The sequence below is a fragment of the Haliotis rubra genome, unplaced genomic scaffold (assembly GCF_003918875.1).
Source record: "Haliotis rubra isolate DU_JTF1 unplaced genomic scaffold, ASM391887v1 Scf210, whole genome shotgun sequence".
NCBI classification, from domain to species: Eukaryota; Metazoa; Mollusca; class Gastropoda; order Lepetellida; family Haliotidae; genus Haliotis; species Haliotis rubra.
This window is the reverse complement of record NW_025766115.1, coordinates 1519466-1537209: the sequence shown is the minus strand read 5'-3', so window position 1 is coordinate 1537209 and position 17744 is coordinate 1519466. Positions and strand designations below refer to the sequence as shown.

Sequence of the window (17744 nt, the reverse complement as noted above, 5' to 3'; positions counted from 1 at the left end):
GTTAATGTTAGGGTATGGCACTTACGACTATCTTAGCGCTAAGAGAGCTTCAAAAATCTAGGCCCAGGCTGTTAACCCAAGGTGTCCTTGGATGAATCCAACTTTCAACAGAAATGAGAGGAGTACATAGTACTCCTTGCAATTGTCATTCATAAAGATGATATTCACCTAACAACAAGTCAGACTTTCCTTAACATTCTACAATCTGACTGCTTAATATAAAGTGATTTCATTGTTACAAGTGATAATCATTGATATATGAGACACACTACAAATAAAGTATTCTAAAACATACATTTGTATCCAAATAAATAATTTGATGAATGTTTAAGAACATGATAAAATGCATTCTTAACATTCTTCCTCTTACCATACATCACACACAACACATCACACAACACATCACACAACATTAACCACATCCATCGTGCAGAATATTGGTACTAAACACAACGAAGCAGTTGGTGATAAAAGCTGCCGACATTTCAAGAAAACACAGCTCATATACATAGAAAACAGAAACCTTTATGTGTGTGTATACATAAGGACAGGACAAACGTGTGGTGATGGTGTGGAAATGTAGCAATGCTGTATGTTGTGCAGCTCGATAACAAGACTGGTGAAAATGAACGGACAGTATTCTGAGTACGTGGCAATAATGTTTAAAGAGACGTCAATAATCACAGATAAATAATGAGTAGTTGAAAATAACTCAATCAAAACATGCCACTCTCTTCCCTTCCTCTTCCAAGAGGACTGACCCAGAACAAGACCTGGGACGAGATTTTGGCTGTAACCTTAACAAAGGACAGCATCTGAACCAAACAAGGGCATAGATCTAGTACATGCCCTCAACCAAGAACAACACTTTGGACTTGACCTAGAACAAGCAAGGACCTTCTTCAAGGACATGGTTCAGACCTAAAATAAGCAAGGACCATCTTCAAGGACATGGTTCAGACCTAGAATAAGCAAGGACCTTCTTCAATGACATGGTTCAGACCTAGCACAAGCAAGGACCTACTTCAAGGACATGGTTCAGACCTACAACAAGCAAGGACCTCCTTCAAGGACATGTATTAGCTCTAGAATTGCCACAGTTATCCAAGTAGGATTGTATCGTCTAAGGAACCATAACTGATCTAATGAGCCATTCGCAGTTTCACTGTGCTAGAGTTGGTACTTAGACATGCATGGCTTAATCTTTGAGACAAGCATATGATTACTGGCAGGATCAACCAGATAAGCGTCGCCTTCGCTGTTGGAAGGGACGGTTCAGACCTAGCACAAGCAAGGACCTTCTTCAAGGACATGGTTCAGACCTACAACAAGCAAGGACCTACTGCAAGGACACAGTTCAGACCTAGCACAAGCAAGGACCTACTTCAAGCACATGGTTCAGACCTGGAACAGGTCTTAGCACAAGCCCCAAGTTTGAACATGGGCAAGGGCAAGGGCTAGACCAAACCATGACATTACCAATAAGACCAAAAACATTATCAAGGACATGATTCAGAGCAGGACCGTGACCCAGAATAACTCTTGAATACATACATATAAACAAAGAACTGCTTGTAATGTCCTTCTATGAAGTAATTTCTGAACATCTACTTGTTCCTCTCTAAGAAACTGGGAGAACCTTCTTGAAACATTGATAAGATTTTGTCAAAATAAATCATCTGAACAATTAATAAATAATATCGATGAACAGCATTATATACATGAATAAATAACAGTAACAACAAAATGTAAAATGTTTGGCTGTTTTTCTCATGAACAAGTCATGATTGACATTCTGCCAACACATGAATGTCCTTCATGCAGCACAAATTCTACATCTACATTTGAGAAATGTATCACCTGACAGACACCGAACCATGCTTCAATCGCCTGTCCATTTCACACAAATAACAACCAGAGTATTGATCTACGACAGTTTCATCCCAAACCTGCTCCAACACACACTCTTGATCCTCTTATTTCATAAAAACAACATCACCTTCATAAATTCATTCTGTATATCTCCCTATGGGGCAAATAAAGGATGAAATTGTCATAAATAATACCAGGTTGTAACTGACTATTCCTGATTAACCTGACAGTTCATTCATCATTTTTTCTACCCTCCTCTAAAGCCACGATGTTTTCATACACAGCCAATGTGACTTGAGGTACAGCTTCGGACACAGCTGTGGCCACCAAGTGATTCTTCTTGTGCCGATTGATGAGAGACTGGGAGCAGTCCCATGACAACATCCAACTCCGCTACAGGAAGCAGTGTTTACACCCAAGTAGAAGGAACAAGCTGATGCCCAGCAGTCAAATTACACAGCTGATTCTGTGCGACTGTAGTGCTTCTTTGTGGAGGGGGACTTTCCAATTTGTTTGTCTGTCGTTGGTGATGTTGAGCCCTGGTCAGCAGCAGCTGTGTCTGTGACGGTAATCTTGGTGGTGACATTCTGGGTGAACTCGGCGCTACTGAGCAGATCTGCTGTTGTTGTTCCGTGGCAGGGGAAAGAAGTCGTACGCTTTGTCATTTTCCGATTTTCTTGAGGGCGCGGAAGTCGGAAGCAGCTTTTCCTCAGGAACATCCTGGCATTCCCAACAGCTGGCCTTGACCTTCCTGGTGACATCAGGTCTGTTAGATGTGCGGCATAGCCATCTGATATGATCTGTCCAAAACATATGGAAGCGTGACATATAAGAAACATTAACATATCCAGATAGAAAAAAATGAAGATAGGTAATGGTGACTTTTTTTGAAGTAGGCAATCAAATGAAATGAAAATTCATCTCAATAGAGGTTAATCCTTAATAGTGAGTTGGGTTTTATGCTGATTTTAGCAATATCCCAGCAATATCACAGTGGGGAACACCAGAAATGGGCTTCACACATTGTACCCATGTGGGGAATTGAACCCGGGTCTTTGGCGTGACGAGGGAACACTTTAGCCACTAGGCTACCCCACCTCCCCAGTCCTTAATAGGAAATTCAAACAAATGTATAAGGATCTGTACTGATGTTGATAATGAAATGCATCAACCACAGCTAGTGAACAAAGTGTGTGTGCATGTGTGTGCATACGGGTCACAGTTAAGTCCCCTGAGATACCATGTTACAGGGTTTTGTTTTGCCTTATCCTCTCCCAGCATCAAGCACTCTAACAACAAGTACTATTTTTAACTCCAATTTTACAGCTGAGGATCAAACCACTTACTTTCCTCTGTCTAAGAAGATGGTCTGTCCACTAGATCACGGAGGCAGTCCATTTGGACCTTGACAGTCAGTGAGACTGACAAACCCACACTAGTGACAACAGCATCAATCCTGAGTGAGTGATTGTGTTTAGTTCTATCATGCTTTTAGCAATATTCCAACAATTTCACAGTGGGCGAACCCCAGAAATGGGCATCACACATTACACCCATGAGGGGAATCGAACCTGGGTCTTCCGCATGTCGAGCGAATGCTTTAACCACTCGGCTACCCCACCGCGCCCCTCCCTACCTGAGCTTGAGCATGTTGTTTCTTGGAGGCCTTGCCCACAATGAAGATCTGTGGCACAGCCACACCCAGGTCCTTGTACAGGGAGATATCCTTGCTGGAGCCATACGCTGACTTGTACACTATCTGAGCCTAGAAGAGTGAGTTATTAGTTTACATTACATCAGCAATATTGCATCCATACTGTGACAAGAACAAATAAATTGTGATAAAAAGTCGGTTTTAGTTGAACATAAAATCAACAATTTGTACAGCTGTACAGTGACATGGTCAATTCACGGTAAAACACTGAATTTTTTCTTATTAGGTATATTATACATGCCCACATTTGCCATGTTCCTACCTTTTATTATCTCAGCAAGATAACTTCAAGAATACAAATCTCAGTTCCATCAAAGTTTGGAAAAGCATTGTTGTACTTTGTAAAAATCAAACAATTATCGATTTAATAATTCTAAGATACCACCTCTATTATATCAGTACTCCCTCCCATGTTCCATCTCCCTAATCATCTGTCGCTTGATGAGAGATGTTTGGAGAGAAGTGAGGATTATTCTGCCTCTGTACATTGAAACACTATTGTCTGATGGTGCTAGTGCAGGAACAACTACCGATAGTTGTGGATACTCATTTTCGGGCAATGATAGAGGTAGAAGTTTTGTAAAGTTATCTGCCGTGAGCATGTTTTGAACTTAACAATACTCCAGTTTAGTATGAATTACCTCATTCTGCAAAGCTTTGAGATAGTTGAGCTTCTGTCGAAGTGGGTCCTTGGAGAAACCATCCATGAATGCCACCATGCCGTGTGGGAAGTTGTGGTTGGCCAGCCAGGACACCACCTTCCTGTGCTGCATGTCTGGCCGTGGCGCCGCGTACATGATCAGATAACCCAGCTCCTGCCAGTGTCTGAAACAACATCACACTGGACTAAACAACATGTCTGGCCGCACCGTCACGCATACATGATCAGATAACCAGCTCCTGCCAGTGTCTGAAACATCACCCTGGACTAAAAAAACATGTCTGGCCACGCCGTCACGTACATGATCAGATAACCCAGCTCCTGCCAGCGTCTGAAACAACATCACCTTGGACTAAAACAACATGTCTGGCCGAGCCGTCACGTACATGATCAGATAACCCAGCTCCTGCCAGTGTCTGAAACAACATCACCTTGGACTAAAACAACATGTCCGGCCACGCCTGCCAGTGTCTGAAACATCACCTTGGAGTAAAACAATGCATGTCTGGCCGTACATGATCAGATAACCCAGCTCCTGCCAGTGTCTGAAACATCACCCTGGAGTAAAACAATGCTTAACATTCTCCCAGGACAGCATCAAGATCTAGTGAATAGATCTGCCACACCATCATAGCCCAGCTCCACAGTAATGCACTGGTTGGTACATGGCATACCAATCCTAGGGGTAAGTGATGGAAATGAATGTTACCATTCTTCCCTGATTTCATACTTATTTGTTGTGCATCTAATTATGTATATATACTGAGTCAAAAAAGAAACTTCACATTCTTTCTTCAGGGCACTATAAAACAACAAGAGATGGTAAGATGGTTAAATTGTTATTATTTCATTGCTGAGATCTGTGTGATGTACTCGATACACTGACAGTGCCATAATCAGTTCCATTAGGCTACACCGCCGTTCCAAAACATGGGTATACAGAATGTCAAGTCACAAGAATAAAAATGCGAAATTTCTCAGTTCAATATCGTGTATGGTCGCCCCGCGCATTCACCACTGCCAAACACCGTCTCCTCATCGACTGCCTGATGCTTGTGAACAGTGGTTGGGGATTCTGCGCCATTGCTCTTGCAAGGCAGCGCCAAGTTCCTGCAAATTCTGAGGTTGGTTCCTAAGACCACGAAGCCTTCTCCCAAGTGCATCCCAAACGTGCTCTAGTGGATTAAGGTCAGGGGACCTCGATGGCCAGTCCATGACGTTGATTCCAGCGTTTTGAAGGAAATTTCGTGTCAACATCGCGGTATGCGGCCGAGCATTATCATGCTGGAACTGTAGACCTGGGCCATGAGCCGCCATGAAAGGAACGAGTTCAGGGGTGAGCACCTGGTCGCGGTAAGCAGCAGCTGTGAGGTTTCCACGGATGACCAGAAGTCGGGAACGGTTGTTCCCACAGAAAGCACCCCACACCATGCAACTTCCGCCCCGAATCTGTCGACTTCCTGTACACAACATTGGGCATACCGTTCACGGCGTCGTCTCCAGACTCTATGCCTGCCGTCCGCGAATCTGAGGGTAAACCTGGATTCATCGCTAAAGGCGACTTCGATTCCAGTCTCTCTGGGTCCATTGGAGGTGACGTTGGGCCCACAGCATACGTTGACGTTGATGAAAGCGGCGTCAATATTGGCTCCGCGATATGGACGTCGAGAATGGAGATTGGCAGCCCGAACCCGATTTGAATGGTCTGCGAGGACAGTCAACCTCAAAACATCTCAGCCCTGGTTCGTGTAGCGGCAGAAATCTGTCACGTAGGTGACGTAGGATGATTTGACGGTCTTCTGCTCGTGACGTCACACGTGGACGACCCGACGTTGGGCGATCAGAAGTGGTGCCAGTTTGTTGTAGATGACCTCGCAAGTCATACACAGTACGACGGCTGCATCCCATTGCTCTTGCGACTTAAAAAACTGATCTTCCCGCTTGCAACATGCCAACAGCACGTTCACGTTGCACATTTGACAATCGTGGCATTTCAAGTACCGTTAGAACTGTGGTTTAAAAGTGTTTTTTCAATTCTTGAGGCCAATGCAAACACGTGCATATGAAGAAAACTTCGATGCGAAGTTCACGTGATCGACTGCACGTGCAAGACCTGATTTGGCACTAACGTCATTTGCACGACGAATGGATGGGTTTGAGTGGGTTTTGCTAAGGTTTTCTAGAGTCGAAAGATAGGGATCCCATTTCAGATACATAGATGTATCATCAGAAAAAAATTATTCATTATTTTTCAAATTACATTTTGTGAAGTTTCTTTTTTGACTCAGTATATATAAGGCCAGACCAATTTTATTTCTAGTTTTACGGATCCGCCTGTTGTATTTTTTCAAGAATAAGAACAAAAATAAAAATTAATTTTCCCCGCTCAAAATATAAAATCCTATTGGCAAAAAATGTAAGCTTACAAATTTATTAATTTTTTTAGATTGTTTTTTTGCCCCATATACACTTCATAAATATTTTACATCACATGATACTGTATATCCGGAAGCCATTAAGCAGTTGTCAATGATGACCTCAAGCAGACGTATGTACCTGACAACATCAACAGCCCCTGCCCTGACTTTCGGGTCTTTGCCCATGATGCTGACGCTGGCGGTGAAGGAACCATCGATGCTGAAGATGACCGTTTCTGTCTTCGGGGTAGCACCGTCAAGTAAAAATCACATGATGTGTGGTCACCCCTGAAATATATATAAATATTAAAACACTAGGATTTGTAAAAATTAGTCTTTAATTAAAAGTCATATTAGGAGGGAGGAGGGAGAGGGGAGGGGAAGATTCAGCGAGCAAGTCAGGAATGGGAACTTACGCTCACTAGGTATGAAGTTTGTTTGTTTGTTTGTTTGTTTGTTGTATAACACTGCACTCAGCAATATTCCAGCTTTATGACATGTGTCTGTACATAACTGAGTCTGGACAGACAATCCAATGATCAACAGCATGAATCAATCTATACAACTAGGATAAGATGACATGTGTCAACCAAGTCAGCTAACCTGATCACCCAACACCATTAGTCACCTCTTACTACAAGCATGGGTTACTGAAACCCAATTCTAATCTGGATCTTCATGGGTAAGTAGTTATAAAGGAGCTACAAAACAATTACTCTTACTTGACCACCATCTTGACAGGGTACATCCCTTGATTTAGTCTCTTCTCCATGGGTATCTCAAACACAAGTCGACCATGTCCGTCCGTCACCTCCGTCCCGATAAAAACCCAGTTCCCAGATGGAGGTTGGGTCATTATATAAACATCAACCTGTGATTAGAACATCGTAGATAGAACCATCAACATAACATCCAGACTGTAAACTTGACTTTATGCTAAATGGGTAAAAACAGTATGTTTGCATTTTTCAGTTTGTTTAACACAAAACAACTGCCACTGAAAAGACAGATAGTCCACAACAGCTAGTTAATATATTATCTCCTGTGTGGTAACTGTCAAGAAGGTACATGATACAAAAGTAAAGTCACCAACACAGCAGAATGAATCATTTTCTTATACCATAGCATTATTCATGAAATCCCCGTCTTTGAAAATATACAAATTTTATCACAACAAATACTATCGCAGAAAGAACACCTGTTATAAGTGATGGGACAAAGATCTGAAGAGCCAGAGTTACTGTCAGCACCCACCTTCTCTCCTGTCAGTGAGGTGATGTCCAATGAGCCATACATGAACTTCCCCGTCAACACTTGGGCCTTGTCTTCCAACACAATCACATCATTCGCTCGGTGGTTTGGCTGCAGATTCTGAAAAATGTACGTTTCCTGAATACAGACAGTTTTCTAAACAAAGAAAGGAGTGTGTGTGTGTGTGTGTGTGCGTGCGTGTGTGTGCGCGCGCGTGCGTGTGCACGTGTGTGCCCTGGTTTCCTTGAGCTTTTCTACTATAAGAGCAGTATATGACATTTGCCACAAGATACGAGCCCCAGCTTAGTATAATTCTGTGAAGCCCATTAACATAAGTTAATAAAACTCCAAATAAATATACTGTAATATTAACAAATCTGTTATGGATTATGCCAAAAGCCTACTTTCGGTCTAGTAGACTCGAAGGTTTTGGTAGTCTACCACTCTTTGACATTCAAGCTTTTTGATGGCGGCCTGTAGATAAACAAGACAATCATACACAGTTACAGATATCAGAGAAATATTCTAATTAGTCTCAAAGAGAGTATTCATTTTTGCTTTATCATCATGACTCAGCATGAATACAGCATCAATACAAACAAGACAGATAATTTGTAAGTTTGTAAATAATTTGTTTCAAAATGCAGGAAGCTCTGCCAAATGTACCACTTCCAGGTACGGATGAAGCTTGACCAGCATGTAAAAGTTGTCTCCCCTTAGACCATAAACATCTCCCACACCTTTACTATTGAACTGACACAGCAGCAGCTGTCCCAAACTTACCCGGACTTTGATGGTCGTTCTGCGCTTCAGCCACTTCTCACGAGGGTGAGCCAAGGTGAAGGTTGACACAGCTCCCCTGGCGGTACGGTCAGAGTCGGCTACAGCATCATGTCGCAACACCTGTGCAGTAATCACCACATGCATCACTTACAGCAGGTGTGTTACCTGATCAGTAAATCACCAGATAGTGATAAACCAGCAATACTGGGCTAGGGAAATAAATCCTAATTGTGTTCCTCTGAGAGTGAACATCACTCAGTCATATCAGGGCACACGATATATAACCCAGATCATCATCACAGTATGGCTGACATATTGATGATGAGACATTAATTATTACCTCATTCGCTATAATCCGGATCGAAGAATCCACTGTATGAACAATGGTCTGAATGAATTTGCTGGAGACAAATTTCCTTAGGACATTTGTAAATGAACGAGAATCTTTCTACATGAAATTAAAAAACTGAAAATATCTTTAGGACATTTTGGATGACAAACAGAAATTTTACCAATCTGAAATTCTTGGACCAGCAACTTAAGATACAAAGCCACAAGTTCAAAATCTTAATGAATACACTGTACTTTTGTTTAATGGTTTGAAAAATTAACAGGACATCCTACTTTTAGTAAAGGAACAAACAAAAAAAGAAGAAAATTAATCTAATATATTCTTCACAAAGTAAACTCAATTGTACTAAATTTTTCAATATTTCTTAAGCTGGTTTTGTTTATCTTGGTTTGCACAGAAAGCACTATTATCTTGTGAAAGTGTCAGCTTGCATTCATGAAACAAACAATTCAGACTTTTCTCCTAGATGTTAGGTGTTGAGGATCTTCTATCCAATAAAAGGCATCATCTGAATTTCAAAAAACCCTGTTCAGTCGTGTAGTGTAAAAGACAATTCACATCATATGCCATGCCAAACCAGCTGACTGTTGTAACTCCTAGTACCTGTCTGAGGATGAAGGCGACAACGTCTGTAGACTCCCAGAAGCTGGCGTGGAAGAGGTGAGGTAGGGCGTTGGTCGGAACGAATGAAGAACCTCAGGACAGTATAACACAAAGTCGATACGCTTCGTACCCCACCAGCGACTTGTCACTGAAAACACAAATAATTAGTGCAATCAAGCACATATGTGATAGATAGAATGTCCAGTCTTACAATCCTGATGGTACTATTACCATTATAACTTCAGGTTTAATTATTACACTGCAATTAAGGTGAGGTGAAATGGGGTTTTCAATGTCATGCTTGAGAAAATTTCGCTCATATGACGACGTGCATGCATGTGTATGTGTATGTGTGGCTGTTTGTACTAGCCCAGACTGAAGCTGGTTTAAGTAGCCCACTGATATACCATGCCGCAGTGAAGCATGAATACCCCACTCAGACACATTATACTGACTCCGAGTCGACCAGTCCTTGTTGTACCCATTAATGCCGAGCGCCACGCGGGGACCAACAAATACCATATTTTAACGTCTTTTGGTATGACGCAGTCGGGGATCAAACCCGTGACCTTCCGCTCTCCGCGGGCGGACGCTCTAACCACTACACCATGGAGGCGGTCCTGCAATTAAGGAGGCAATAGTTACCCACCATTAGTAATACTGGTGACAGCAGTCTCCCCCACACCCGAGGTGGTACTGGACACACTAGACTGACAGAGTTTGGTTTTACGCCACTTTTAGCAATATTCCAGATATGGGCTTCACACATTGTGCCCATGTGGGGATTCGAACCCGGGTCTTTAACCATGCTTTAACCATTAGACTACCCCACCGCCCCCGGACACACTAGAGGTACATACCATTAGTAATACTGGTGACGGCCGTCTCCCCAACACCCGAGGTGGTACTAGACACACTGGAGGTACTACCACTGGAGGTACTAGACACACTGGAGGTACATACCATTAGTAATACTGGTGACAGCGGTCTCCCCAACACCGAGGTGGTACTGGAGGTACCTACCATTACACTGGAGGTACGAGGTGGTAGACACACTGGAGGTACCTACCATTAGTAATACTGGTGACAGCGGTCTCCCCAACACCCGAGGTGGTACTAGACACACTGGAGGTACTAGACACACTGGAGGTACCTACCATTAGTAATACTGGTGACGGCGGTCTCCCCAACACCCGAGGTGGTACTGGACACACTGGAGGTACTAGACACACTGGAGGTACCTACCATTAGTAATACTGGGGACGGCAGTCTCCCCAACACCCGAGGTGGTACTAGACACACTGGAGGTACCTACCATTAGTAATACTGGTGACAGCGGTCTCCCCAACACCCGAGGTGGTACTAGACACACTGGAGGTACTAGACACACTGGAGGTACTGGACACACTGGAGGTACCTACCATTAGTAATACTGGTGACGGTGGTCTCCCCAACACCCGAGGTGGTACTAGACACACTGGAGGTACTAGACACACTGGAGGTACCTACCATTAGTAATACTGGGGACGGCGGTCTCCCCAACACCCGAGGTGGTACTAGACACACTGGAGGTACTAGACACACTGGAGGTACCTACCATTAGTAATACTGGTGACGGCGGTCTCCCCAACACCCGAGGTGGTACTAGACACACTGGAGGTACTAGACACACTGGAGGTACCTACCATTAGTAATACTGGTGGCGGTCTCCCCAACACCCGAGGTGGTAGACACACTGGAGGTACTAGACACACTGGAGGTACCTACCATTAGTAATACTGGTGGACGGCAGTCTCCCCAACACCGAGGTGGTACTGGACACACTGGAGGTACCTACCATTAGTAATACTGGTAATACTGGTGCAGCGGTCCCCAACACCGAGGTGGTACTAGACACACTGGAGGTACTAGACACACTGGAGGTACTAGACACACTGGAGGTACCTACCATTAGTAATACTGGTGACGGCAGTCTCCCCACACCCGAGGTGGTACTGGACACACTGGAGGTACCTACCATTAGTAATACTGGTGACGGCAGTCTCCCCAACACCCGAGGTGGTACTGGACACACTGGAGGTACCTACCATTAGTAATACTGGTGACGGCGGTCTCCCCAACACCCGAGGTGGTACTGGACACACTGGAGGTACCTACCATTAGACACCCGAGGTGGTACTGGACACACTGGAGGTACCTACCATTAGTAATACTGGTGACGGCAGTCTCCCCAACACCCGAGGTGGTACTGGACACACTGGAGGTACTAGACTGTCGCTGGAGACTTGGGTGACCAGGTGACACGGAATGTCGATGACCATCAGTGAACAAGCTCAGGTGGTTCTGTACTGTCTCAACTGGACAACAAATGAAAATGATGGTAGATTTCTTTCATTTAATTTACAATTTAAATAAGAATTCATCTTACATGGCAATAATTCTAAGGAAAATAACCCATGTTTCTGAGCCTTTGTCAGAATAATGGCAACAGGTATATATACTGGTAGTAGCAGATAGCGCTACCTTCAGAACAGAGAAATCTGTAGGATGAGTGGGTCGATTGATAATCCTTGATCTGCTATGTATTTTCCGCATATTCACTACAATCCCGGAATATTCTCCAAGTATGAAGAAGTGTTAGTCTGTCTAATGAACCACATTATTTTCCCTCTCTGCAATGCTAAAGTCCTAAATGAAGCAAGTCTAGATTTCTTCAGGTTCAGGGCTGAATCTCACATATCACTGGGGCTCATATTCAGTTCAAAAGGAATTATTAGTTTCTGTCAAAGTTATATATATTCAGAAACAAAGCGTTAGGCTAAAAGAAGTGTATACAACTGTACAATGACCAACAGGAACTCACCAACATGAATGGGCTCCCCCGTCACCGAGAGGGAACTTGCTGTATCGTGAGATCTTGATTGGTGGGACATGACGGAATCCTCCCTGAACAAGTGGTTCGAGGCGGATGGCGATAGGGTCGTTGGAGTGGAAGAGGTTGTACACCTGATGGCAGGCTGGCTTCAGGGGAGGACCTGGAACATGGCAACAGCTTTAAGGGGGAACCTCGACAAGGGAGAAATGTTAGAGGTTGTCTGCATTCAAAACTTGCTCTCTTTGCATGAGTTCAAAAAAATATAATTTCTTAGATTTTTGGTTGTTAAGGGCTTTCAAAGTCATTATTTTAACATGTAATAAGGGTTATTTACTGAAATAGTAGTCATGTAAGTTGACTGTAACATTGTTCATCTCTGCAGGTAGTTAGAAATGTAGAACTTTGTCAAAAGTGTATTTAATGTAGACAAGGAAAGAAGTTAAAACAAAAGCAAACTGTTTGAAAGATTCTGTGTGTTTTCTGTTGTCCTGGTTACTTACAACTTTTGTCCTCTCCTGAGAATAACCTCCTGTATGCAAGTACAAGTCCCAGCGGAGACCCACACATGAAGAAGTCTGACACATCAAATTCAAACTTTGTATAACTACTTTCAAAATGGCTGCCAGTACTGGTCCTTCGAGATGCAGCATTGTCACTTTGATTAACGCTCAAATGAGTAGAGTTCTGTCGGGACGATCCTTGGCGGCGTAACTCCATAAAATCAGGGGGGACAACCTCACTTTTACTTCTCTTATACCGTTCCGTGTGATCAAGGAGATGAGTAGTGTTTGCTTCAGGGGCAAGGTCAGGGTCACTCTGACTTAGCTGCTTCGTTTCCTGTAACGTTGTATGTCCAGGGTGTCGATGGTCACATGACTTAGATTCCCCACCACCCTCTTCCTCCAGGCTGTTGTGGCTACCGTATCGACTCCCACCTCGCATGCTGTGTTGATTGGCGCTCGTGAGGGCATCATAGGCTAACAGTGACCCTGTAGAGTCTGCTAATATACAAACCTGTGGAGATGAAAATGAGGCCCAAATTAACTTCACAACTTTTAGAAAATATGTCAAAAAACATTTTTAAATCTTTTTATAATTCCTTGCATCAAATATTTCTTAAATGAATTACAAGATATTTAAGGTAGAAATTAGGCCATAAATTCGTTTTTCAAAAAATGTCTTCTAACATTTAAAAGGTTTCATAGCCCCTGACATTATATGACATTCAGTTATATGAATTTCTCAATATAGCCGAGAATATATGGATGTCAACTTCTTTATTTGGGGAACACGACATTTTGGAGTACCTTGGTATATTCTGACTCCTTCATTGTGTTCCTCAAATTAAAGAAGTTGACATCCATAAATTCTCGACTTTATGTGTATGACTTCTAAATGCCATTCAAAGACTTTGAATTACCCAATATTTGAGGCTATGATTGTTCAGCTAGATAAGGCCACACTGAATTAACTATTGCATTTCAATCTCTGCCAGCCTCACTGCCAAACACCGACCTTCATTTTATTGTCCCCCAAAACATATGTAAGAAATTGTTCACCATATTGGAAGTCTTACCAAACAGCCCTTTTACACAGATACTGAATCTGTCAACATCTAATGCTCTGACATAGTATGATGAATGACATAATTTTTAGATTTGGATTAAAATCTAATCACTGATATATTGTTGGCCAAAGTGTAGAAAATAATGTCAAGGTTTGTAAAAACACAAGACAAAAATCAGTTATTTTCTACAAGTTCAGTCTGTGCCAAATACTTTTCAGTCCATTAGCATAAATCTGTCTTATGACATCATTTTCAGTAGATTTTAGTCTTACTACTAAAATAGTATGATCTTCTAAGACCATTATAACTTTAACTAGACTGGGGCTTCAGGCCAGCTGCTGCAGTACTGCACAACATATACAACAGATCTGCATGTGTCTGTTCTAATTGGACCTCTTACCTGTCCTGCAAAGCCCCTTCCTTCATCCGACAAGAGAAATTCCTGAAACACCTGGTTGGCTCTGACCACTGTGGTATTCACATGATCCTGGTACTCTGTGCTTGATGATGCAAACAAAGCTATCGCCCCCAACGGCACAAAGTCTTGTGACCATGACAACGTGTTCTCACCAGAATTCATAGTTGCCTGGCTCTCAAAATGGTATGGGCTTAAGCTGAAAGATAACCAACAATCGTTTTCATTCCAACAGAGAGGAAATGTGAAATATTTGTATAAATGGCTCTGTATTGGCTGAAACACTAATTGTGATACATTGTGAGACAGGTACCTGTATTGCAATATGTATATAGTGATACACTGGGAGCTGAAGTTCTGACACTGTAAATGTACACTGTACAGATTTGTACATACTAAAGTAAAGTCAAAACCATGGTCATTTACAGAAATTGTGTAGTCAGGGATACATACAGGAAGGATACCTTAGAATGGACAATACTACTTCAACATTCCCATTTTGACAATCAATTTCAAAGCGATACAATATTTGTTGAGCTCACATTGAACAATACTAAAAATAGTTAAAGTCATTATATATGTTTTCCCAAATGGTCTGGGTTGTTTAACACCGCATTCAGCAATATTCCAGCTATGAGGCGGTGGTCTGTAAATAATCGAGTCTGGACCAGATAATCCAGTGATCAACAGCATGAGCATCAATCTAAGCAATTGGGATACGATGACATGTGTCAAGCAAGTCAGCAAGCCTGATACCCGATGCCATTAGTCGCCTCTCATGACAAGCATGGGTTACTGAAGACCAATTCTAACCCGGATCTTCATGAGTATTTTCCAAATGTAGAGAGTGTCTCTGCCCCTCTGAAGATCTCACCTTGAGAGTATGGAGACAGTGTTTCTGCTCCTTATTGAAGATCTCACCTTGACAATATGGAGAGCGTGTCCCTGCCCCTTATTGAAGATCTCACCTTGACAGTATGGAGAGCGTGTCCCTGCCCCTTATTGAAGATCTCACCTTGACAGTATGGAGAGAGTGTCTCTGCTCCTTATTGAAGATCTCACCTTGACAGTATGGAGAGCGTGTCCCTGCCCCTTATTGAAGATCTCACCTTGACAGTATGGAGAGCGTGTCCCTGCCCCTTATTGAAGATCTCACCTTGACAGTATGGAGAGAGTGTCCCTGCCCCTTATTGAAGATCTCACCTTGACAGTATGGAGAGAGTGTCTCTGCCCTTATTGAAGATCTCCTTATTGAAGATCTCACCTTGACAATATGAGAGACAGTGTCTCTGCTCCTTATTGAAGATCTCACCTTGACAATATGGAGACAGTGTCCCTGCCCCTTATTGAAGATCTCACCTTGACAGTATGGAGAGAGTGTCCCTGCCCCTTATTGAAGATCTCACCTTGACAGTATGGAGAGAGTGTCCCTGCTCCTTATTGAAGATCTCACCTTGACAGTATGGAGAGAGTGTCTCTGCTCCTTTATTGAAGATCTCACCTTGAGAGTATGGAGACAGTGTCTCTGCTCCTTATTGAAGATCTCACCTTGACAAGTATGGAGACAGTGTCCCTGCCCCTTATTGAAGATCTCACCTTGACAGTATGGAGAGAGTGTCCCTGCCCCTTATTGAAGATCTCACCTTGACAGTATGGAGAGAGTGTCCCTGCCCCTTATTGAAGATCTCACCTTGACAGTATGGAGAGAGTGTCTCTGCTCCTTATTGAAGATCTCACCTTGACAGTATGGAGAGAGTGTCCCTGCCCCTTATTGAAGATCTCACCTTGACAGTATGGAGAGCGTGTCTCTGCCCCTTATTGAAGATCTCACCTTGACAGTATGGAGAGAGTGTCACTGCTCCTTATTGAAGACCTTCTCACCTTATTGAAGATCTCACCTTGACAGTATGGAGAGTGTGTCTCTGCCCTTATTGAATGGAGACAGTGTCCCTGCCCCTTATTGAAGATCTCACCTTGACAGTATGGAGAGAGTGTCTCTGCTCCTTATTGAAGATCTCACCTTGACAGTATGGAGAGCGTGTCCCTGCCCCTTATTGAAGATCTCACCTTGACAGTATGGAGAGAGTGTCCCTGCCCCTTATTGAAGATCTCACCTTGACAGTATGGAGAGAGTGTCCCTGCCCCTTATTGAAGATCTCACCTTGACAGTATGGAGAGTGTGTCCCTGCCCCTTATTGAAGATCTCACCTTGAGAGTATGGAGAGTGTGTCTCTGCCCCTTATTGAAGATCTCACCTTGAGAGTATGGAGAGCGTGTCACTGCAGACCTGTGGACTGGGCACGTGGCGGAATGCCAGCTGGCCGGATGCTGCATGGTAGTGGGACTGTATCACAGTCTCGAACGTCGACCTCAACGTCAGGAAATCACTGCGCTTTGTGGGTTCTTTACCAGAATCCAACACACTGCCTGTTGATTTAAGAAGTGAAAAGACAAAGTCAGCCAAGGAATAAACAAGATTTGCAAAGACTAAGAAAGTATGATCTCATTCGAACAATAATACTGGACAAGGATACCAAATACTGTCTTCCATGTTGTACATGTAGCAGGGCGAAGGGTCATCCCACAGATCTATACTTCATTCCCCAATCTATACTTCATGCCCACATGGCTGCAGCCTTTCGGATGACCATCACTGCTTGATTGGCGCCCAACGTGGGGCTGAGCACTTTCATATGAAATTTGAGCAAAATAAGTCTCAGTACCCTGCTATGCGTCCCGGGAAGTGCCTTCTGTTGAGAGGGGAGTATGTAGCAGAGTGTGGAGTCATCCCACAGATGACATCCTTACCTTGTCATCTTGCTAACGGGGTTAACCTCTTTAGTCACTTCAGAACAGAAGGTCTGTGGTTCGAATCCGAGCATGGGGCTCGGAAACTTTTATGGCAACCACATACACTTGGAACCCATACATTTAGCATAAGTCTTAACCACAGGGATACTGCCCCAACCATGAATAAAACCTGGTCAGAATTGCAAACTGGAGCCATTTAGGAGATAAACATCATGTGTTGAACAATTTCCGGGTGTTATTGAGTATTTGAAGCACGGGAATTCATTTGGAACGGACGGCGTCGGCCGGAGGTTTCAAATGAAATATTCCCATGCTTCAAATACTCAATAACACCCGGAAATTGGCCAACACATGATGTTTATCGACATTGTAAACACAAAAGTAAACCAAAAGGTCCACACACGTTTTTGTGTCTGCACTCAT

At 43.2% G+C, this 17744-nt stretch overlaps 1 protein-coding gene across 1 annotated transcript in view; it reads right to left on the bottom strand.

Annotated features, from left to right (window-relative positions):
- Positions 1 to 1073: 1073 nt before the first annotated feature.
- Positions 1074 to 17744, bottom strand: part of LOC124276638 (protein retinal degeneration B-like) — a 142086-nt gene continuing 125415 nt past the window's right edge. Inside the window, 16 exon segments of the mRNA XM_046712302.1 lie at positions 1074 to 2672; positions 3509 to 3637; positions 4228 to 4411; positions 6804 to 6912; positions 6915 to 6952; positions 7387 to 7535; positions 7919 to 8035; positions 8699 to 8818; positions 9654 to 9733; positions 9736 to 9801; positions 11855 to 12010; positions 12517 to 12535; positions 12537 to 12688; positions 13029 to 13542; positions 14496 to 14709; positions 16766 to 16937. Of these exon segments, the coding sequence (XP_046568258.1) occupies positions 2325 to 2672; positions 3509 to 3637; positions 4228 to 4411; positions 6804 to 6912; positions 6915 to 6952; positions 7387 to 7535; positions 7919 to 8035; positions 8699 to 8818; positions 9654 to 9733; positions 9736 to 9801; positions 11855 to 12010; positions 12517 to 12535; positions 12537 to 12688; positions 13029 to 13542; positions 14496 to 14709; positions 16766 to 16937 (2567 nt within the window). The 3' untranslated portion in view covers positions 1074 to 2324.